This window comes from Falco rusticolus, chromosome 1, assembly GCF_015220075.1.
Source record: "Falco rusticolus isolate bFalRus1 chromosome 1, bFalRus1.pri, whole genome shotgun sequence".
NCBI classification, from domain to species: Eukaryota; Metazoa; Chordata; class Aves; order Falconiformes; family Falconidae; genus Falco; species Falco rusticolus.
Window position 1 is genome coordinate 26,380,361 of NC_051187.1, and position 18,603 is coordinate 26,398,963.

Consider the following 18,603-nt stretch of genomic DNA (forward strand, 5'->3'; position numbering starts at 1 on the left):
CTCCATTTGGTCCATCACTCCCGAGGCTCTCAAAACCCTACCCTGGCCTGGCCTCCTCACCATTCTGGGCAGGACTCCTGATTGTCCCTCCAGATCTCAGCTCCTCCAGGGGCTAGGAAGGGCAGAGAGTACTGGCACCCTGGTCCATGCTGCAGAACACTTCTTTGATGCAGGCAGCCCACACACTTTGCCACCAGGTCCCACAGGGATGACGCTCCAGGAAAATGCATGCTGAGTACAAGAAAGCTACATCTCAGCAAGATGAGATGCAGGAAAGCCTTAGAGAAGAAATACTATGGAAAAGGAGGGACACATTCGTAATAGAGAACCACTTGTATTTTCCAGTATTCTCTTTCTACCATCTCTGCATCTTCCCCTTCCAAAATATTACCGAGTCCTGGCTGTCCTTGCACATCCCCACATACTCCCTAGTTGTAGGCACACCAATTCCCAGGAGAAGGCAACTGCTTCCTTCCCTCTTCTCACTCTTCCACCATGCAACACCTTACTCTGCCTTCTTAGACAGGTATCCTGTGTAGGCCCTGCTCATGCACTTCAGGTAATGAGTAAACAAAAAGCATTAGGGCTGGATAGGAATATATCACCTAATCAGTTCTTCAACTGAGTTAATGCAGACAATATTTAATTAGGCACTAGTGCATCTGGTTGAGGTGCAGACTCTGCCTTGCAAGAGTTGACAGTTGTACCCTTTTTTCTCTTTAGGCTGAGATCACACCAGGCTTTGCAGTCACTCATCTCATCATTTTGTGTAGGTAAGATGCAACAAAATAGATGACTGCATTGTGCTCTTCAAAATTTTCCATTCTACAAAAAGCATTTGAAGTGTCTTTTTCTTCTTCCAAATCAAAAAATAAATCATGCCTTGAAATATTAAGTAAGACAACAAGTCTGATTTTTAGGGAGCTCTAAAAATAACACATCTAACCTGGAAAAAGCTTTCTTTCTGGTCTCAGAGTACCACAATATCCTTCTAGCCCACTCCCTAACTTACATGGGTGCATGCATTTTTATTTTATTGTGACAGGTCTGTTTCGAACATGTCAGTTTATCACCTATTTCCTTCACAACTAGCTAGGTGCTCTAGGTCTTTAAGGGAAGCCTCTGAAATCTGGCAAGAAGTAACTGCCGCTGAACTGAAAGACAGTATCAGATGCCATGAGCAACTTCCAGAAGTGTCTGCATTTTCCACTCAAAGCCAACTCCTTGTTCACTAAGTCATGTTGTACAGAGTCCCTCTGCAATCATGAGTGTTTGAATTTACTTACAGGTAAGATTTTTTGCATAAATGCTTCTCCCCTATGCATAACATCTTAATAAAGAAAAGAAACCATGAACAGTTGCACTGGGTCGAAGTAGGGTTTTCTCTAGACCAACATCTGTCCCCAGTCCCACCCTGGGACACGGCCTATGACAAGAGACAGGTTACAGAACAACTGCAGGACCACAGAGGGTTTTCCTATATTGTCTGGAGACCTGAGCCAGTAGATGCATCTGGAATATTGTGTTTAATAGCACTAATAGCATCCTAATAGTTCCTTGGTTCTGTAAATGTATTAATCACAGTTTAAATCCATTTATACTGGTGGCCAAGTAAACAGCCTAGGTAATCCACAGTTTAATTCTGAGATACCTAATTGGTCAGGTGTCTTTTAGATCTTGTGTTATTCAAAACAACGTACAAACATCTCTTAAATATTACTACCACATCACACACAAAGCGCACTTCTGTGGACTACTTGCAGAGGTTCACACACAGCTGAGTAAGCAGCAAGTTTTCAGGGAAGTTCTAGGAGATGGGGGGATAAGGAAGAGGAGCCTAAGGACACAGCCAGGAGCTTCAGGGAACCAGCAGGAATCAAGCCCCAGACACAGAAGAGGTAGGAGACTTCTGTGTCTATGCCCAACCCAAAAGGAGGAAAGAAAGGACCCTCACACCAACCGAGACTGAGTACCATGATTACCAGAAGAGGCTGCAAGAGCAGGGAGCAGAGCCTGGTGGGGTCAGTTTAACAATCAGTTCAGGAACTTACTCTCATTTTCCACACCAAGCTAAACCCAACCACCATCAGCTCAGCCCTGTCCTCTTAAGACACTCTCCTTCTGGGCTGTGCTATTACACTTCTCCTACAGATGACACTCCTTCATCCAGATGTCCCTTGTTACCCTTCTCCATATCTTCTGCTGTATGTTTTTGAGATCAGAGAATCACCATTTTGATAGAGGGAACTCTACAGACCTACAGTCCAAACTCCTGCTCAAAGAAGGGCTAACACCAAAGGGATTAAAGGAACATCTGTAACTCCACATAGATGTGGGTGCTACTTCTACAGGATGTGGGCATACCCCAGTAATGTCCTTGAGCTGTTCCCAATTCCCTTCCTAAAAGTTCCAAACACTGTACTTGCCTTTTTGACCAGACTTGTGAATTAGGCTGACATTTTAAAAAAATCACCCTACCTCAAACATTGCATTTTCTGTCACAACAGGTAAGTCAGAGCCCACCACTGTGCACATTTAGGAATGGCTGCTTCTCCTCCATGTGCACAGTCAGTGTTACCTGTCATTTAATCTCCCTGTTGCTCATGAGATCTTCTCACAGCTCTCTGCAGTCAGATCTGAAGGTGACTGCTGAAAGCAGTTTTCTATCAGCTACAAACCTCACCACTCCCAAATCATTTGTGAATAGGCTGGCTAGCACAACTCCCAGACTATAACTTCATCAGTTACTGCCTCTTCTGTGAAAACTATTATTCACAATCTCAACTTCCCATCTTCCAACCAATTACAAAGCCAGCAGGACCTGTCTTTTTCTTTCACTTTCATTTGCAATGCTAACTACCACTGCTTTTGGGTTTTGAAGGAAAGTCTTCACTCTTGGACTGCAAGTAGTTCCCAAAAGACCTTTAAATTTATGCAACACATGGAGAAAGTGCACAGTTGGACAATTGTAAAAATCTGGAAATGCCAAAAAAATAAAGCTCCTAATTCTAATTGGTCAAGAAAGCAAAGCGTTTAAACAGAAAAGCAGCTGCTCCATCAAACTCATAGGTGGTAGCTCCTTTAATTACATTTCTTTCTTGGAGGTGACACTCTTGCAATCTTTTCCAGAGTATAGTTAAAACAAGAACATCAAGCAACTGTCAAAGTCAGGACAGAGGAGAAAAATGTCCTGTTTTGACAGGATTATAGCAGTACCTGCATGCAATCCAAAGTACTCTGGTAGCAAGAAAAGCAAAAAGATATAAAACCACATCAGCAGTTACACTAGCCAAATATCAACAATCTGCCAAAGATAACCCAGCCCTCAGTTTGAATGAAATTGTTTTCTCACCGACTTACAGTGTTTGCCTTGTTCCATACTGAGATTCCCACCAGCATCTGCTTGCTAAACAAAAGCCAAATCCCGCATACCAAATGCATGTGTAAGACAACCGCGCACTTTTTGAGGTCCTGCAAATCACAATATGCTTTGAGTGCCAGCACCAAATTTCAAGCCCTCTTTTCCCAGCACATTGCAACCACCCATAAAATCAATGGAATGGACACCTTGTGTCCAGAACTTTCCCCAGGTCTGAGACCAAGGAGTTCTAAGAATCAAGGCACAACTCAGAACCTGGCTTTGACATGATTTCAAGCAGCTAACAGCCTGCTCAGTCACGCACCCTGCTCCTACGTCAGGGAAAACAGGCAAAGTTTCCGTTCACCGTATTTCCCAATAAAATTCTATACTGTATTCCTCAAATCAGGCTGGTGCCCTTTGCATCTCTGCAGTGCAAAAGGCAGTTGAGAATCTTGTCTCACGAACTTTGTAACCACTACTGAACTCCTCCATTCCCATGACTATACCCTCGAGGTTTCTTTTCTAAGCTGAGACAATCCTTCTATCCATGGTATTTCTGCACACAGAAACCATCCCATACCTCTACTTACCGCCATCACTGCCTTATCACACAACTACAGAACAGCCGAGGCTGGAAGGCAGCTCTGGAGATCCCCTAGGTCAACTCCCTCAGCTCACAGCAGAGTCAGCTACAGCAGGTTGCAGAGAGCTTTGTCTCGTTGAGTTTTGAACATTTCCAAGGAGGGAGACTCTACTTACGACAACCATGTGACTGAACTCTTCCAACAGAAAAACAGACCACACTCATTTTTCATTAATACTACATCAAAAAGCAATCCAAACATATGTAAAAATGACAATACGCAATGTAAGCGCCCCAAACCCCTAATTTTGCCCTACGCTGATGTTCTGGAATGACTGTGATTATAGTTAAGGCATTTAAATAACTGTTGCTCCACATTAAACTAGCTTTTAATGACAATTTCTTTTTCTTCAGTCCACCTGGTGTCATTGACTTACAACATCTCTGTACCAGTAACATGAAAGCAAGAATATTTAACTGATGAGGCCCTTGCACAAGAACATGACTGGCCTCTCAACACAGAACAAAATGACTGTTCCTTTCTTCCTTTACACAGGTAGATGTTTAATATAAACCTTAGCAGCTTCTCCAATCCTTCAGTGGATTAGTTCAGGAAGCATTTGGCAATCATCAAACCTCCCTTTCCTTAAAGGCTGCTAAGAAGCCAGCTAAACACCAACTGACATAAGAGCAGCACCCGTATCAGCTCTGAACCTCTCTGCAGCTGAAAGCAGATGTCCCAGAAAGGACACGGCAACAGGGTAATAATTAACGTCACTTCCCCACGATATTCACCCCGCCTGCAACAACTTCAACCCCATTCAGTAGAAGCCCAGCACTCTTGGGCTCTACAGTTCAGATACAGATCAGGCCCCCTTCAAAGGAGATGTTATTTGCAGCCATGGAGCAATCTCCTCTGTCAAGGACACTTACCACCTCACTTCACTCTCCTGGGCTCCTAACAGCCACAGAGCTGCTGCACAGCAGTGGACACAGGCAATTCAGACTGACACCTCTGATTTTAAGTCACCACTACAGACGGGGCCACGGCCTCATTAGCACGAGATCTCACTGTCCAGGTGCTGTACAGCGAGGCATTCTGCTTGGTCTCAGATGGTTTAGTATTCAGAGAACCTCAGTGGACTGAGAGAGCAGAAGCTGCCCTATTTGCCATAACACCTAACACAACTTCCTGGCAGCTACTACATCACCACATTAAGTTCCAGGGTTGGGTGCTCTGCCTTTGCAGCTCCAGGAATCCACAGCCAAGGTTTTCTCCAAACTCATCCTGATAAACACCAAGATAAAGCACATCCAAAACTAAAACAGTGCTCATCACATCTGCTGCATCACCATTAAGCTGTCTGCCACCACAGCAAAGCATACTCTGTGTGGGTGTCAGAGCATGTGCACAGCTGATGCCAGCCCAGCAAATGGGACAAGGGAGCTGCCTCAAACTTCACCACTTATTATGCTCCAGCAAAGGCCACATTTCTCCTTTTTTTTCCCTAATAAAAAGCACAGAGCACGTACACACAACAGAGATTTCAGATCACACGGATGCAAGTATTCTTTCTGCCTGCACACAATCCTGGAAAACGGAGCAGGCAGATCTGAGATTGGTTACTTAACACATCCCTCGAAGAGTTTCTGGGCACAATCTGAACAAAGTAACCTGTCCAAGGACTGAGCAGGCCAGGATTTAAACCCCTAAAACTTTGATCCCAGAAACTACTCTGCAAGCACAACCAATACTTGTTTACAGCAGCAATATGTTGCATCTAATCAAGACATTAAAGCGTTTTGCTCAAGAATCAAAAAAAACCCAGGGCATCAAGAAAGCTGACATTAAGAACAAAAGATACCAAATCTGAAGCAACTAATCAATCTTGTTTTCTTCTGTCTTACCTCTAGAAGTTGTACTGCTCCTTCATGTTCTCTTTTTGCCTCTGCCTGCGCCTAAGAAGAAAGAAGCAGAGCAAATAAGAAAGCGGCCTACTTAAGTTCACTTCTGCTATCACCACCACCTTGATAGACCATTACAGGTTTACAACACCATACACTCTGAAAGCATCTTTGGTCTTTGAACAAAGAGCAGTGCAAGATCAGAACTGCCATTCATGAGAAAAGCCTTTCACTTTGCTCAGGTACCAGAGTTTGCCTAGAGGCAGAGACACTCTTCCCTGGTTTACTTTATCCTGTAAGCTCACGTATACCTCCTCCATACACTACACTTCCAAGGAAACAAGGTTATGCTCCCTCCCGGCTTCTTGTGCACCTGCTTGCTGGCAGAGCATGGGAAACTTGAAAAGTCCTTGATTTGAAGTAACCACTACTTAGCAACAACTGAAACATCAGTGTGTAATCAACATGATTCTCACACTAAATCGAAAACACAGCATTGTACCACCTACTAAGCAGAAAACTTATCCCAGCCAAAACCAGGACAAAGAATCACATCAGTTTCCACAGGATTCAGAGAGCGAAACATCCATTCTCTCACACACTGCAAACCTGCTGCAACCGTCTGACTTCCTCTTGCTTCTCCTGCAGGACTAGCAGTGCTTCCTTGTGCTCGACTTCCAGCTGCTGCCTTCGCTCAGCCACATTTCTCATGTGCTGCAGAACAATTCACAGACAGTGAAGGGTGACATTACTGAAATACTGTCCTGTGTCCTATCATCAGCCATGAAGTCAAAATATGGCCTGTATTTCATGTCATTCAACAGAGCAAAAACTAAGAAACTCTTACCAAAAGCCAGAGCAACACAGTCAAAGAAAATCCCTAAATCAGTGATGGCCACCTAATTCCCCTTCCACCCAAATCCCTGAAGCAGCCTTTCTAAAGCGCCTCTGCCCACTTTGGGAGGCCATGGTCCAGGATCCTGCAGAAGCAGAATCCCCAACAGAAGAACAAAGACAAAAGAATGGACAAAAAAAGCAAAGAGACAACACGTGCCATCCAAAAGCAGCACAAAGTGTCTGCACAATCCTTCCAGCCATGTGAATCCTACTGACCTTCAGGACCTGCTCTAGATTCTCCAGCTTGGTTTGGAGTCCTTGATTCGTCTGAATTACTGAATCTCGCTCCTTAGTAACCAAAACAACCTGCAATTTCAGGTCAGCATTCTCAGATTCAACCTGAGGAGAAAGGATTTTCAATTAGCACAAGGAGCCACAGGTATCCCCTGTATAAATAATGGAGGACAAATTTATTTCTGTATCTCAGTAGGCTGTTTTGCAGACCTGTTTTCTACTTGTAATGATACCAAAATCATGGATCTCCTCTCCCTCTGGCTTTCACTCAGAACAAGTACATGAACATTTGTATCAATCTTCAATGTGCTGAACACCATTTGTACATACTGCTCCTCCCACAAGTCACATCTCCCCTCCCCATTTACAAGGAGGAAAGGACTGGGGTATGAACAGGCTACATAGTGAGAAGATTCAAAAAAAGCACAAAGGTCTAGGTCTACAAGTTTTTTTAATCCTAAGTGGTAGGATTAAACACAGAGAACAGTAGAGAAAGTGCAGTAGCCTGTTGAAATCATGTTTACTTCCTCCACTTACTACAGGAAATTCCAGCAACATATTTTGCTTCTAGAGTGTACTATGGCTTCACGACTATTAGCAATGCAAACTATCAAGCAAAGACAAACATTTCCACTCAGAACTAAAAGTTATTAGATAGATGGGAAGCCTTATGCATGGTGACAACATTGACATATGGAACAGACAGGTAACTTTCTAACTCTTGTCTAAACCTGTATTTGTCCAGAGGAGTTGGGAACAGAAACTCATGGAGGATCTTCGTTGGAGTACCAACTCTTCCACCACTCTTCCACACCACAATGTGTTCCTAGAATGCAACCCTCCAAGGTGCAGCCACACTCCCCTGAAATCCACTCTGCAAACTGAAGAACGCAAGTATCCTGACTTTTTCCCGAGACCTGAAGCTTTTGTGTTTTCCATCTAGCAAGGGCAGCTCTGAATTGCAGGGGTGGCTTTCTCCCCTACCCCATCATCAGCCGCCAAAAGCCCTCTTTGAGGACGACAAAAAAATGCCAGAGGTGACTGAGGACTTTCGAATATACTATACACCTGCACCACTTGTGGTGATGGGTTCTGCTCTATGGCCACTCTGACCAGAGCACACTGCTCCCCACCAACCACTGTCTGTCTTTTGTTATGAATTCCGTAACAAGTTAGCACAAGTAAACCAAGTACAAACTTAAGTAAGGACAAAGCACCTTGCTCAAGTCTTGGGAAACTCTGTAATAAAAACAGGGCAGTTAACTGCTCTGCTTGCAGTGACCATGGGGTACACAGGCCAGAGAGGTACACAGATGGGTACACAAGCATCGCTCAACGAGCAACTTGAAAACTGGTGTCCTAAAAAGTTGTTCTCAGCAAAACATTACAGAAGCTAATGTCATGTGATAAACAAAGATACTGCTTTTTACCTGTCCTGCCCATTCAGCCTTCTCATTCAGCTGCAAGTTCTCTTCAGCCAGTCGTGCATTTTCACTTTGTACCTCCTGCAGCTGGATCTCCTGTCCAGGAAGAGCAGGCATTACTACACCAAGGCCCTCAGCCTAACTCCCCCAGTTATTCTGCAGAGTGGAGCTGCTCCTGTTGACTGATGGTACAAGATGCTGACAGGATGCTGCTTGAGGAGTGGAAGGCAGCAGCGTGCAGCACTGCTCAAACAGCTATCATCCCTGTGCCAGACAATATCTTAAGTTTCTTTTTCCATTAACATAAGCTCAAAGCCCAGAATGAGAAAGACATTTCTTTGTCGACTTGATAGCTCCAGTGTTACATTATTTACATATCGCTGTCTAGAACTCCATCTCCACCACCACCAATTCAAGTTTCACTGTTAGTTCAAGGAATAAAAATTATTTGGAAGAATGATGCTAGAGAGACATCTAGGCTGCAAACTTGAGAGTTTTAAACAACTGACTCTGAAACCAGAATTCCGTCTGGAGTTAAGCAAGCAACAAGAGCCAGCTCTCACTCTGCCTCAGAGAATACTGACTCTGAGCAGGCAGGAGACCATGGACATCGGGAGACACTGACTGAATTTGTCAGGTCCAGTCTGTCTAAAGCAACTTTGTACAGCATTACAGGAATTTAATAGTTGCATGATCACATGACTCCACGTAGACACAGACACTTCCTCATCCCAGCATTTTACAGATCATCAAATATTTTCTGGCTGTTCCAAGAGCTAATCTCCTCTTCTAAGTCTAAGTCCCAGTACTTCAAGGTGAATTGGTCCCTATTTGCCCTTGAAAAGCTACTAACAATATACAATGACCAACTTATTCCTTAAACATCCCATTCTAACCCAGACCATGAGGCTGAGCTATGCACTATGAACTGCTTATGTCTGAGCTATGCATTAGAACTGACCTGAATGGAGACTGGAGCAAGAAATAAAACATTTATTCAGAAGGTAAGCACTCCTGGGTGAAACTGTACATTGACATAGTCACTAATGTCACCAGTGCTGCTCAGCAAAGTAGAAACAGAAGGGGGAAATCCAGATGCTGTGACATGACTTTCAAAACCCCCATGAAATTAAAGAGGCAAGATCTCATGCAACAAACACGAAGCATAAGAAAATGACCATGGGTTTGTGTCATTACCACCTCAAGATACAGAAATCTTTCAATACTTTTCTAGAGTGCGTGCAAAAATGGCAAGCATCTCCTTAAGCTAGCAAAGGCTACAGAGTTTCATCCAGTGATTTTTGTAGTTACATTCAACCCAAAGCTGGCTGAAAGACTAAATAAACAATTCCAGTCTCAAGGGCTGGAGCCCAAAATCTGTGACACTGTTCAAATTAAGAGAAAGATTGGTGATTCCTTGTTAAGATAAACTGAAGAGAATCCAAGAAAGGCATGCAATAACCTAGCTCCTCTCCTACCATTATGCTCACAACAGTAAGCAAAATGAACACTTACCAGTTCTTTGCATCTTTTATGCTTTTTCCTCACTTCATGCTCAAGGTTTTCACATTTTTTGCGCTTTTTCTTGAGTTCAAATTCCTGCATGAAACAAGCACAAGTAGATCAGCAAGTCCCCATTCTTACAATGCATAAGAAATTCAAGCCCAGCTTCTCAGACTCAAAGCTGTATTAGCTATTTTTATTTTCTTAAGAAAATCTCTTTGTGACAAACAGAAACAATATAGAAACCAAGGGAGTTTTTTTTTTTTTTAAAAAGGTAATGAAAAGCAAAAAACATTTCAAGTGAAACAGCTATTCCTCTCTTCCCCAAGCCTTTCATGCTCTGGAAACAGTTTTCTGTTTCCCATATGTGCAGACTGTTCCTATTTGTATAGAATAGTATGGCAGACAGGATGCATGGGACAAAAAGACAGAGCTGTGCAAAATATTCAGCTTGAAACACTAGCTGTGCTGTCTTAACTCCTATTCTAATCCAAATGACATCTAACAGAGAGCAGACATCCTCTAGTAATGTACCTTTATCTGCAGTTACTCCCTACCACTCTTGGTTCCTCAGATAGATTAAGAACTGCTAAACTTCACTCTGAACTGTCCTAGTTTGCTGGAATAATTCACAAGGGACATATTCCTCACACGACATCTGTCCCAGTTCAGTCATATCTGTTGCCAGTTTAAATAAGACTAAACGAAACACTGCACAGAATCTACTGGCATGTTTCCCTCTCATTTTCATGTGACATATTCTCCCACAAAACCAATACCTGGAGCCGTCACCCAGCAATGCTGTCCACGCAGACAGCCTGTGTTTTCTCACCAATTCCCCTAAGCTTCCCACTTTTGCAGAGCAGCTGCACCTAAAAAGACTTCAGTCCCCAAAATCCCCACCTGGATTGCACAGGTGAGAAAACCGAGGAAAAGTATAGCACTGCTTCACCCAAAACCAGGTTCATAACTCACCAGCTGTTGTATCTGTTGGCTGCTCTTGTGGTCTCTTACTGCATTTTTGGGAGGGAAATTTTCATGTCCTTCAGAGGCAGGTCCCAGCGGCTGCACACCTGGTTCCACCTGGAAAGCAAACAAGATGCCAGAGAGCTCAGAGACAGCCAAGACTACAGAGCACACCCTGCACACCGAGGGACAAGAGGCTCTCATGGCAGCACGCCTGGGAGAGCAACGCTCCTCATAAAAACCCCTGATCTCCTAACTGTGGCACTGGACATGAAAAAAGGTGAACACCATGCCAGGGATCTCTCAGTCACTAGAGACCTGTGCTGGGAGTCTTCTGGAGCCCAGTGCCAATCACTCCAGCTTGACTAAACCACCCACACGCAACAGTGGGCTCTAGAAAGCTTTCAGATCTGAGTTCCCTCATCTAAGGTTTCAATGAGAGGCATCAGCAACACCTCTCATGGCACTCTCCAAAGCATGAAAAAAGTGATGGAAGATGGTCAAAAGGGAGAACACAACCCTCATCATGAGCAGAAAGTAGAGATCAGTGAAGATGTCAGAATCTAAAGGCAGGGAAGTGCAGAAAAGACCTATCAAGAAATGGAGCATCCCACCTCAGCCAGTAGCTGAGGAGGACTAAAACAGCAGCAGATGTGCTATGGCTTATGTGCCACCACCAAAGCAGATGAAAGAAGACAGTTCTGTACATGTTTGTACGTAAGTTTCTATCAAAATGCCTTTCAGTTTGGGCTACAGACAAACACACCTTTAATCCTCTGAATTTTCACTCTCAGCTGATACTTGATTTGACACTGTCTGCCTAGAGTAATCCCTGACAGCAGGGCAAGGCCTGAGGTAAACAGAAGAAAGAAGGCTTTGATGTTTTCAACACTGAATTTAAAATTATTTTTGATAAATAGATTTTACGGACAGAACATCTTTATGATCATCAAAGCCAATCTGTACAGTGAGCAAGCAGTAGGATTTTGTGACTCCACCTCAGCCATTAACTTTCAGTTGACCTCTCATCAAAGTGAAATGAGAAATTCCACTTCTGAACACCTACAGTGCTGAGGGACCTACATTACTAAGTCTGAGCTCCCTTTAGAGTCAGTCATTAGGACAGTGTCTAAGCATTATACCTAAAATGTGATTTCTTACACCCATTTTAGGCTTGAAAGCCACAGGTATTAACTACATCTATATCCACAGTTCCACTGCTGAAAGCCAGGAACTCTCAAGCCTTGGCTACCAAGGTTTTCACATTTTCTGCTACAAGAAAAATTCTGAAACCACCTCCCATGTGAACCTTATTCCATACAACCCATGGAGTAAGGTTCACTCTGGAGTCTGGCAGTCTGAGCACCAACCAGCGGCCAGAAATCTTGAGATCTTCCACTCAAGCCACAGTACCTTATCAGCCCCAGCCCTTGGGAGCTTTCATACATGCAGTGAAACCACTATTTAACTGTGAAATATCCAAGCATAAATATTTCTGAGATTTTTGGAGTTTTTTTAAACCACCTGGCACATACTAAGTTTCAAATCTGTATTTCACACCTCCCTCCAAAATTATGCTTCCTTGCAAACTGGAAATGTTGCATTTTAGTCAACCTTAATGAAATTAGGTCCCAAGGAATGATAGTGGATGCCAGTTAAGGTTAGATACTCACTGCACAAATACCATGCACTATGCTTCACAAGTCACATTCTCTTGCAAATAGATAAGCAAGACAAATTTGCTTGTTTGTGATCAGTTCCCAGCAAAAAGCTAAACAAAATGATATTCCTAATAACAGACAACTTACAAAAATTACTACAAAATTATAGATTTGCCCACACGGACCTAATTTCCACCTGAGAACAAAGACGTGTCCCCAGCCTCATGCTCATATACTGTTACTTTTATGCAGAACCCAGACTCATCACTGTATTAACTGATAAACAAGACTGGCACAGATCACAAAGAGAGCTGTGACCTGGAGCTGTGCCACCTCATTTATAGAATAGAATCATAGAATCGTTTAGGTTGGAAAAGACCTTTAAGATCATCAAGTCCAATTGTTCACAGCAGGGACTGGAAGATGCTCAAATGAGCCAGGGGCAAGGAATCTGTTCAACCATACAGTTAAAAACCCCTGTAGAACAGCTGCTTTCCACCCCCAGTGCCATCCACCTGGGGTGCACTGACACTGGCAGAGATCCTGCTGAGAGAGCAGGATGGGGCTGTACAACTGGTCAGCACCCCCAGGCTGTACCAGCTAAAGCCGAACATAAAACAGACACAAAGTACCTGCACTCTGGCAAATGACCGTAAGATTTAAAGCACACAACACAATAAATTCAATATGTTATAGACTTTTTAGAATGCTCTGCCCTTGGCATCCAGAACACAATCCTGCCCCAAAAGAATCGCTACAGGGTTTTCCACCTAACCATGGCCCATTCCCTCAGCTGTGCCAGGGCAGCTCTGCAGTGTCAGGCAGAGCTGGACCAGAAAACTGATGCAGGTTTCAGAACAAGGGGGGAGGAAGGCCAGGTTTGCCAGGTTATTTTTAACTCAGATCCGTCACGTCCCGCTGCTCAACATAAGTTGCACCAACATAACCAAAGGGGCAGTGAGGACAAGCACTGGCGAACAGGAGGCTGTTGAAGCCAGCCAAGGAATGAACTCCCCGCTAAATTATGATTTGTCATTACAGAGATGTGCATCACCCCAAAACCCTAAATAAAGAAGTAGAGAAACCAGAAGAAGAACAGAGAAATGGCATTTTCCAAGGACATTTAGAGGCAAAGCTTGCTCTTTATACTCTGAGGAAGTTCTTTGAAAGCTGGGGAATACTGCCCTGATGCACTGTGCTGAGGAACAGGACAGAAAAGCGAAGTAATTTCTGTCAATTACAGTAACTGTGGTTACTGCCCCAAGAGCTGACTTCATCCTCGGCATGGCACCTCTGCACCTATATGAATACTGCCTGTTGAGGCTGGGGTGTTCTGCGCTACAGGTCTCAGCTAAAAGACTGCCGACAGCCTTCTTGCTCCCTCTTGACACTACCGCTGTCGGGCTTAGCCTTGTTGCTGTTTGTCACCTGGAAAATCTTTTCACAACGAGGACAGGCTCTCCTGAATCAGTGAGAAAGACCGTAATCAGTTGAAAATAAAGTTATGAAAGGGTTGCTCAAGGAAGACAAGGGCAGAGGGGAGAGAAAAATAAAAAGTCTGTGCATCCCTCATCATCACAGAGGAGCTAGGGGTGGGCTGGGATGAGATGGGATGATGGGGTAGGGGGGGGGGGTGGTGTCTGTGTGTGTGTGTCTGTGTGTGGCCAGCAGGCCAGAAATCCTGAATTAGCCTCAGACCAGAGCTGAGGATCTCTCTGAAACTAAACTGCCTATAATAACTGCGGAGGCCACCAAAATGCACAGCAACAAATCACCAGGATTGGACATTAACCCATGGGTTCAAAAAAAACCCTTCGGCATGAACTGAATCTCTCACTTCAGCAGTAACTGAATCAAGACATACAGTGTGTCACTCCCCTGACACTGCCTTAATATGAAATAACTGGAAGATGCCAAATGTCAAGTTTTAAGAGTACTCCAGTGGAGACCTGTGAAAACCTGACAGATGTTCCGGACAAAATTCTAGAAATCACAGCAAACATCAGACACTTAAAAACCCGCTAAATAAACATATCTGGGGGGGGACAGGACATGGGAACGGGACGGACCCCACTCACAGATCTATAAAGAGTTTTCTTAAGGTGTCAGCATTCAAATGGGTGAGGGAGATTCAGTAGGTACAATCTGCTTGGGTGCTCTGAAAACATGCAGCTACAGTGTCCTGAAAGGCTGCTGCAGACACTGAGCCACAACAGGATGAGGGGGGAGGTTTTCTCTCGAGTAAACAGCTAGTAAAAGTGAGAGGACTAAAGCGAGGAGGCAGCAGGAACCCTGCTCTCCAAGTACTGATGTTGCAAAGACACAAATGGTGAAGAGGGCCTCATGACACTGAGAGATTACAGAAGGCCATCAAACAATGTTTTAGTAGAACCCCGTGCCAAGACAAAAAGGCAAAGAGATCTACTGGGAAAGGGAGAGAAAACTTCATTATGCCACCATATAAATTAATGACACAGCATCTCAGCTCCTGCGTGCAGTGCTGCTTCCCCCAACACAAAAATGACAATGTACAAAGGAAGGAGATAAAGATGATTAACGCTGAATAATGGAAAAGCCAGAAACAAACAAAAAAAATGGGTGAAGAAGGGCCTGTCAACTCCCGAGCAACTTGTAAAAGGCGAACAAGGCATAAATATTCAATACATCTTCTACAAGTTCAGAGGGAAGCTGAGCAGCCCATCCCCACGCAGCCTGCAGGCGTTCTGCCGCTAAAACTTCAGGAAGATGCGGGGGAGCCCCCCAGGACAAGCCCGCCCGGCGCCAGCGGACCCGGCCCTGCCTCACGGCACCCACGGGCCGCCACAGTGGGGCCCTGGGGCACGCCGGGCACCCGAGCCCCGGCCTCACGCCCCCACCCGCCTGCCGCCTCCCGCGGGCGACCCCGCGGCCTCCCCCGGCCCCTCACCCCCCGGTCGGCCCTCGGCCCCCGCGGCGGGCCCCGGGCCTCCCACCGCGGCTTCGGCCTCCCGAGCGGAGGTGTGTCGCCCGAGCGCAGAGGAGAAGCCCTGCTGCACTGCCCCGCAGGCAGCGGAGGCCCCGGCGGGCCTGGCCCGGCGGCCCGGCAGCGGCTGAGCCCCTCTGCGGGGGAGGCGCTCCCCGGCGGTGCCCCGGCGGTGCCCCGGCCCCCGGCGGAGGCGGCGCCGCAGCCGTCCCCGGCCCGGCGAGGGGTGCAGCGGGAGGGCCCGGCCTTACCTGGCGCTGCGCGGCCCGCCAGCGGGGAGGCGGCGCCCGGGGGCGGCCCGGATCTGCCGGGCCGTACCACTGCGGCCGCGGAGGGGCGGCCGGGGCCGGGCCGGGCCGAGAGCGCGGGGCCGGGGCCCGGGAGGCGGCCACGCCACGGCCGTGCTGCTCTGCGCGGCCTGGGCCTGAGGCCCTGCCCGGGGCCGGGCTCTGGAGCTGGGGGTCCCGGGCAGCAGGCCTCCCGCCACTGGCGCCCAGCACCCACCCACTGGCACCCAGCACCCGTGCCTCTGCAGACGCTGAAAACGTGTGTTGGCAGCAAGTGGGGGCAAAAAGCGGCGATGCCTGGCTGCTGGGCGGGAAGGCAGGGCTCGGTGTCCCCAGGAGCAGCCCTGCCCCACGGGCCCTGCCAGACCTGGTGTGCCAGGCACTCATTTCAGAAACCAGCACAGCAGCGCAGGTGAACTGCAGCGCTCATGTACTCCAAGAAGTTTCTTAAGAACAGTAATGAACTGAGTAATTGAATAGCAAAACTTGTAGATGGCTGACCCACTTGTCTCACCTCCTTGCATGTCTCCCCTGCTAGTGCTGGCTCTCCCGAGCGGGCCTCATTCGGTAGAGGTGAACCTTTGATGCAGGTATTTAGCGTTGGTGCGGGCGTTCCCAAGCGTGCTGCAGCACTTGGCAAAGCGCCACCCAGACTGATTTTAGGGGAACGTAGACACTCCTTGAAATTCTTCAGTGCGATCTGTCTCTGCAGCCGTAACACCTCTCTCTGGGATTCCCGCAACAGGCGATCAAACTCGATGACGTTCAGGCAGCGAGGGTCATCCTGCAGGAAATGCAAACACAGCATCGTGTCACTGACAAGCTCTAAAAGGTGGAAGAGGTCAGGCTAGTGATTTAACATGCAAATTCCAAAAGCCTTACTGGGGAGACACTGGCAAAAAACCAGGTAATGTGGCACACAAAGGCTTCTGTTTCCAAAGCCTCCAAAGCAGCCACTTTGCATCCCCCATGCAACTACGTTATTCTTCCCGCAGATAAAAACTAGTCTGTAGTGCTTCTGCAGCTACCCCCGGCACATGGCAAAAGGCTTGTCTAAGTGTGCGCTTTCTCAGTGCTTGCCAGCAGAGTGCGTGTCAGGATAATGTAATTTCATTCCTCAGCCAAACGGGAGCCTGAGCTGAGTTTCCCCCCTGATGTGGGTGCTGGCATTCTGTGCAGCCCTAATGGTGGTTAGGGCTTTAAATACTGGAAAGAATGAAGAACATCTGGGATTTGTTCAGTTCTTGCTCAGGATAATGTTTGCTTTTCAAACACTCTTGATTTCTAACCTCTTCAGAGACAGTATATGTGGATAGGTACCTATCTTTAGCACAAGGGGTCACTCCCATCCGCTCTGGACCCCAAACAAGCAGCTTTTGGAGGAAATGAGTGCAATCTTACTCTCACAAAAACGGTGGGAGTATGTCACCAGCTTGTTTAATTCTTCAAAGGTTTTCAGATTTCAGGAAGCTGAAGAAACACGTACCTGCATGTCCGTACATACTTACAAAAGCCAGTTATGAAAACCTGTCTTTACAAATATGCTGCTGGAGGAGACATTGCTCATTCCCCTGGAAAGCTCCTAAGCCAGTGAATTCAACACATAATTAGTATCCAGGACAAATTTAATCTCCTTCCCCGTTCACTAATTATTCACCCTAAAAATAGCATGTGCTTTATAAATACAATTTGTGTAGAAAACCATGGTAACTCTCATGCTACAAGGGGGAAACTGAGGCAGCATTAATGGGAACTGATTATGGATTCAAGAAGTGAGCAGCTGGGCCTCCTCTGTGCCAGACCCATGTTCAGGCTATCAGGACAGTAGTTCTTTAAACAAAATTGGCTGTGGCTCTTCATAAAATCTCCCTTCCCCCACCAAAAAAAGCCAGCTATTCCCAACAGACAGCGTCCAAAGCCTGAGGGGGAACAAGGGAGTAGAAAAAAAGCTCAGTCCTCCACTCACAGTTTCTATTGTACATGTCCCCTGCAGCTGCCTTGCTGTTCCTAGAAATCCCCCTCTTCCAAGAATCCATGCTGCAAGAAATCGCAGCCTGGTTTTAGCTGGAAATGGGGTTTGGTTGGAAGACCATCACTGGAGCATAATTTCAGGAAATAATTTTATCCTATCCTAAGAGCCTTGACTTTGCAAAACAAAGCCAATATTTCTGCAGCCTGGCATGCAGGGTGTCCATTCTGCCACTGGAAAGGAACTGAGTTAGATCTGTTTCGTAGCTACTGAAAAAAATTGTGCTGATTTAAATACCCTAGATTAAAATTGATTTGGTTACAAACTGAGCCTGCACATAATATCTCTGCATATAAACCCCTTCATTGGCATAATGCATTTTGCATGCTGCAGAAAGATTAGGTGAATTTTGAATTTTAACGAGCTGGAAATTAAAATTTAATGAGTAGCTTGCTTGGAAGAGGAATGGGAAGAACAAGATCAGACAGAATGATCTCCTGTCTTGCTCTCTTCTCTGCAGATTCCCTGCTTGTGTATAGATGCCCCCAGTTACTGGTGCCTTGGCAGTTACGAAAACAGACTATCTCATCGTCTGAGCCAGGGTTGTCACCCATGCCCTAGAAAGGCAGCGGCTGAATTCTTCAACTCTGAGGACTGCAGGCATGTGTATTTCCTTGGCCAGTAATGAATCTTGCTTACCCGCTTTTGTCACATTCCTCTACAATTTGTCACTCTCCTGTCCCTGGCAGATCCAGGTTGCCCAACACACTCTGCTGTGAAAATCAGAATGCTTTGGAAAGTGTCAGTTCCCCCTTCTGTGGGGGTTTACGGGGAGATATGAAGGAGACAGG

The 18,603-nt window shown here is 46.0% G+C and overlaps 1 protein-coding gene across 13 annotated transcripts in view; it reads right to left on the minus strand.

The window, feature by feature from the left end:
• The window catches only part of TSPOAP1 (TSPO associated protein 1), a 69,889-nt gene that overhangs the window by 32,774 nt on the left and 18,512 nt on the right, over positions 1–18,603 (minus strand). For 11 of the 13 annotated variants that reach the window (XM_037375190.1, XM_037375189.1, XM_037375186.1 and 8 more), the window contains exons 5-12: positions 16,298–16,567; positions 10,883–10,990; positions 9,920–10,003; positions 8,411–8,500; positions 6,963–7,085; positions 6,459–6,563; positions 5,853–5,903; positions 3,217–3,237 (exon numbers count right to left, since the gene is read on the minus strand). In XM_037375190.1, coding sequence (XP_037231087.1) covers positions 3,217–3,237; positions 5,853–5,903; positions 6,459–6,563; positions 6,963–7,085; positions 8,411–8,500; positions 9,920–10,003; positions 10,883–10,990; positions 16,298–16,567 — 852 coding nt within the window. Of the gene's footprint in view, positions 1–3,216; positions 3,238–5,852; positions 5,904–6,458; positions 6,564–6,962; positions 7,086–8,410; positions 8,501–9,919; positions 10,004–10,882; positions 10,991–15,747; positions 15,810–16,297; positions 16,568–18,603 lie in introns of those variants that run through there. The other 2 variants (XM_037375199.1, XM_037375188.1) reach the window with 2 other exon arrangements.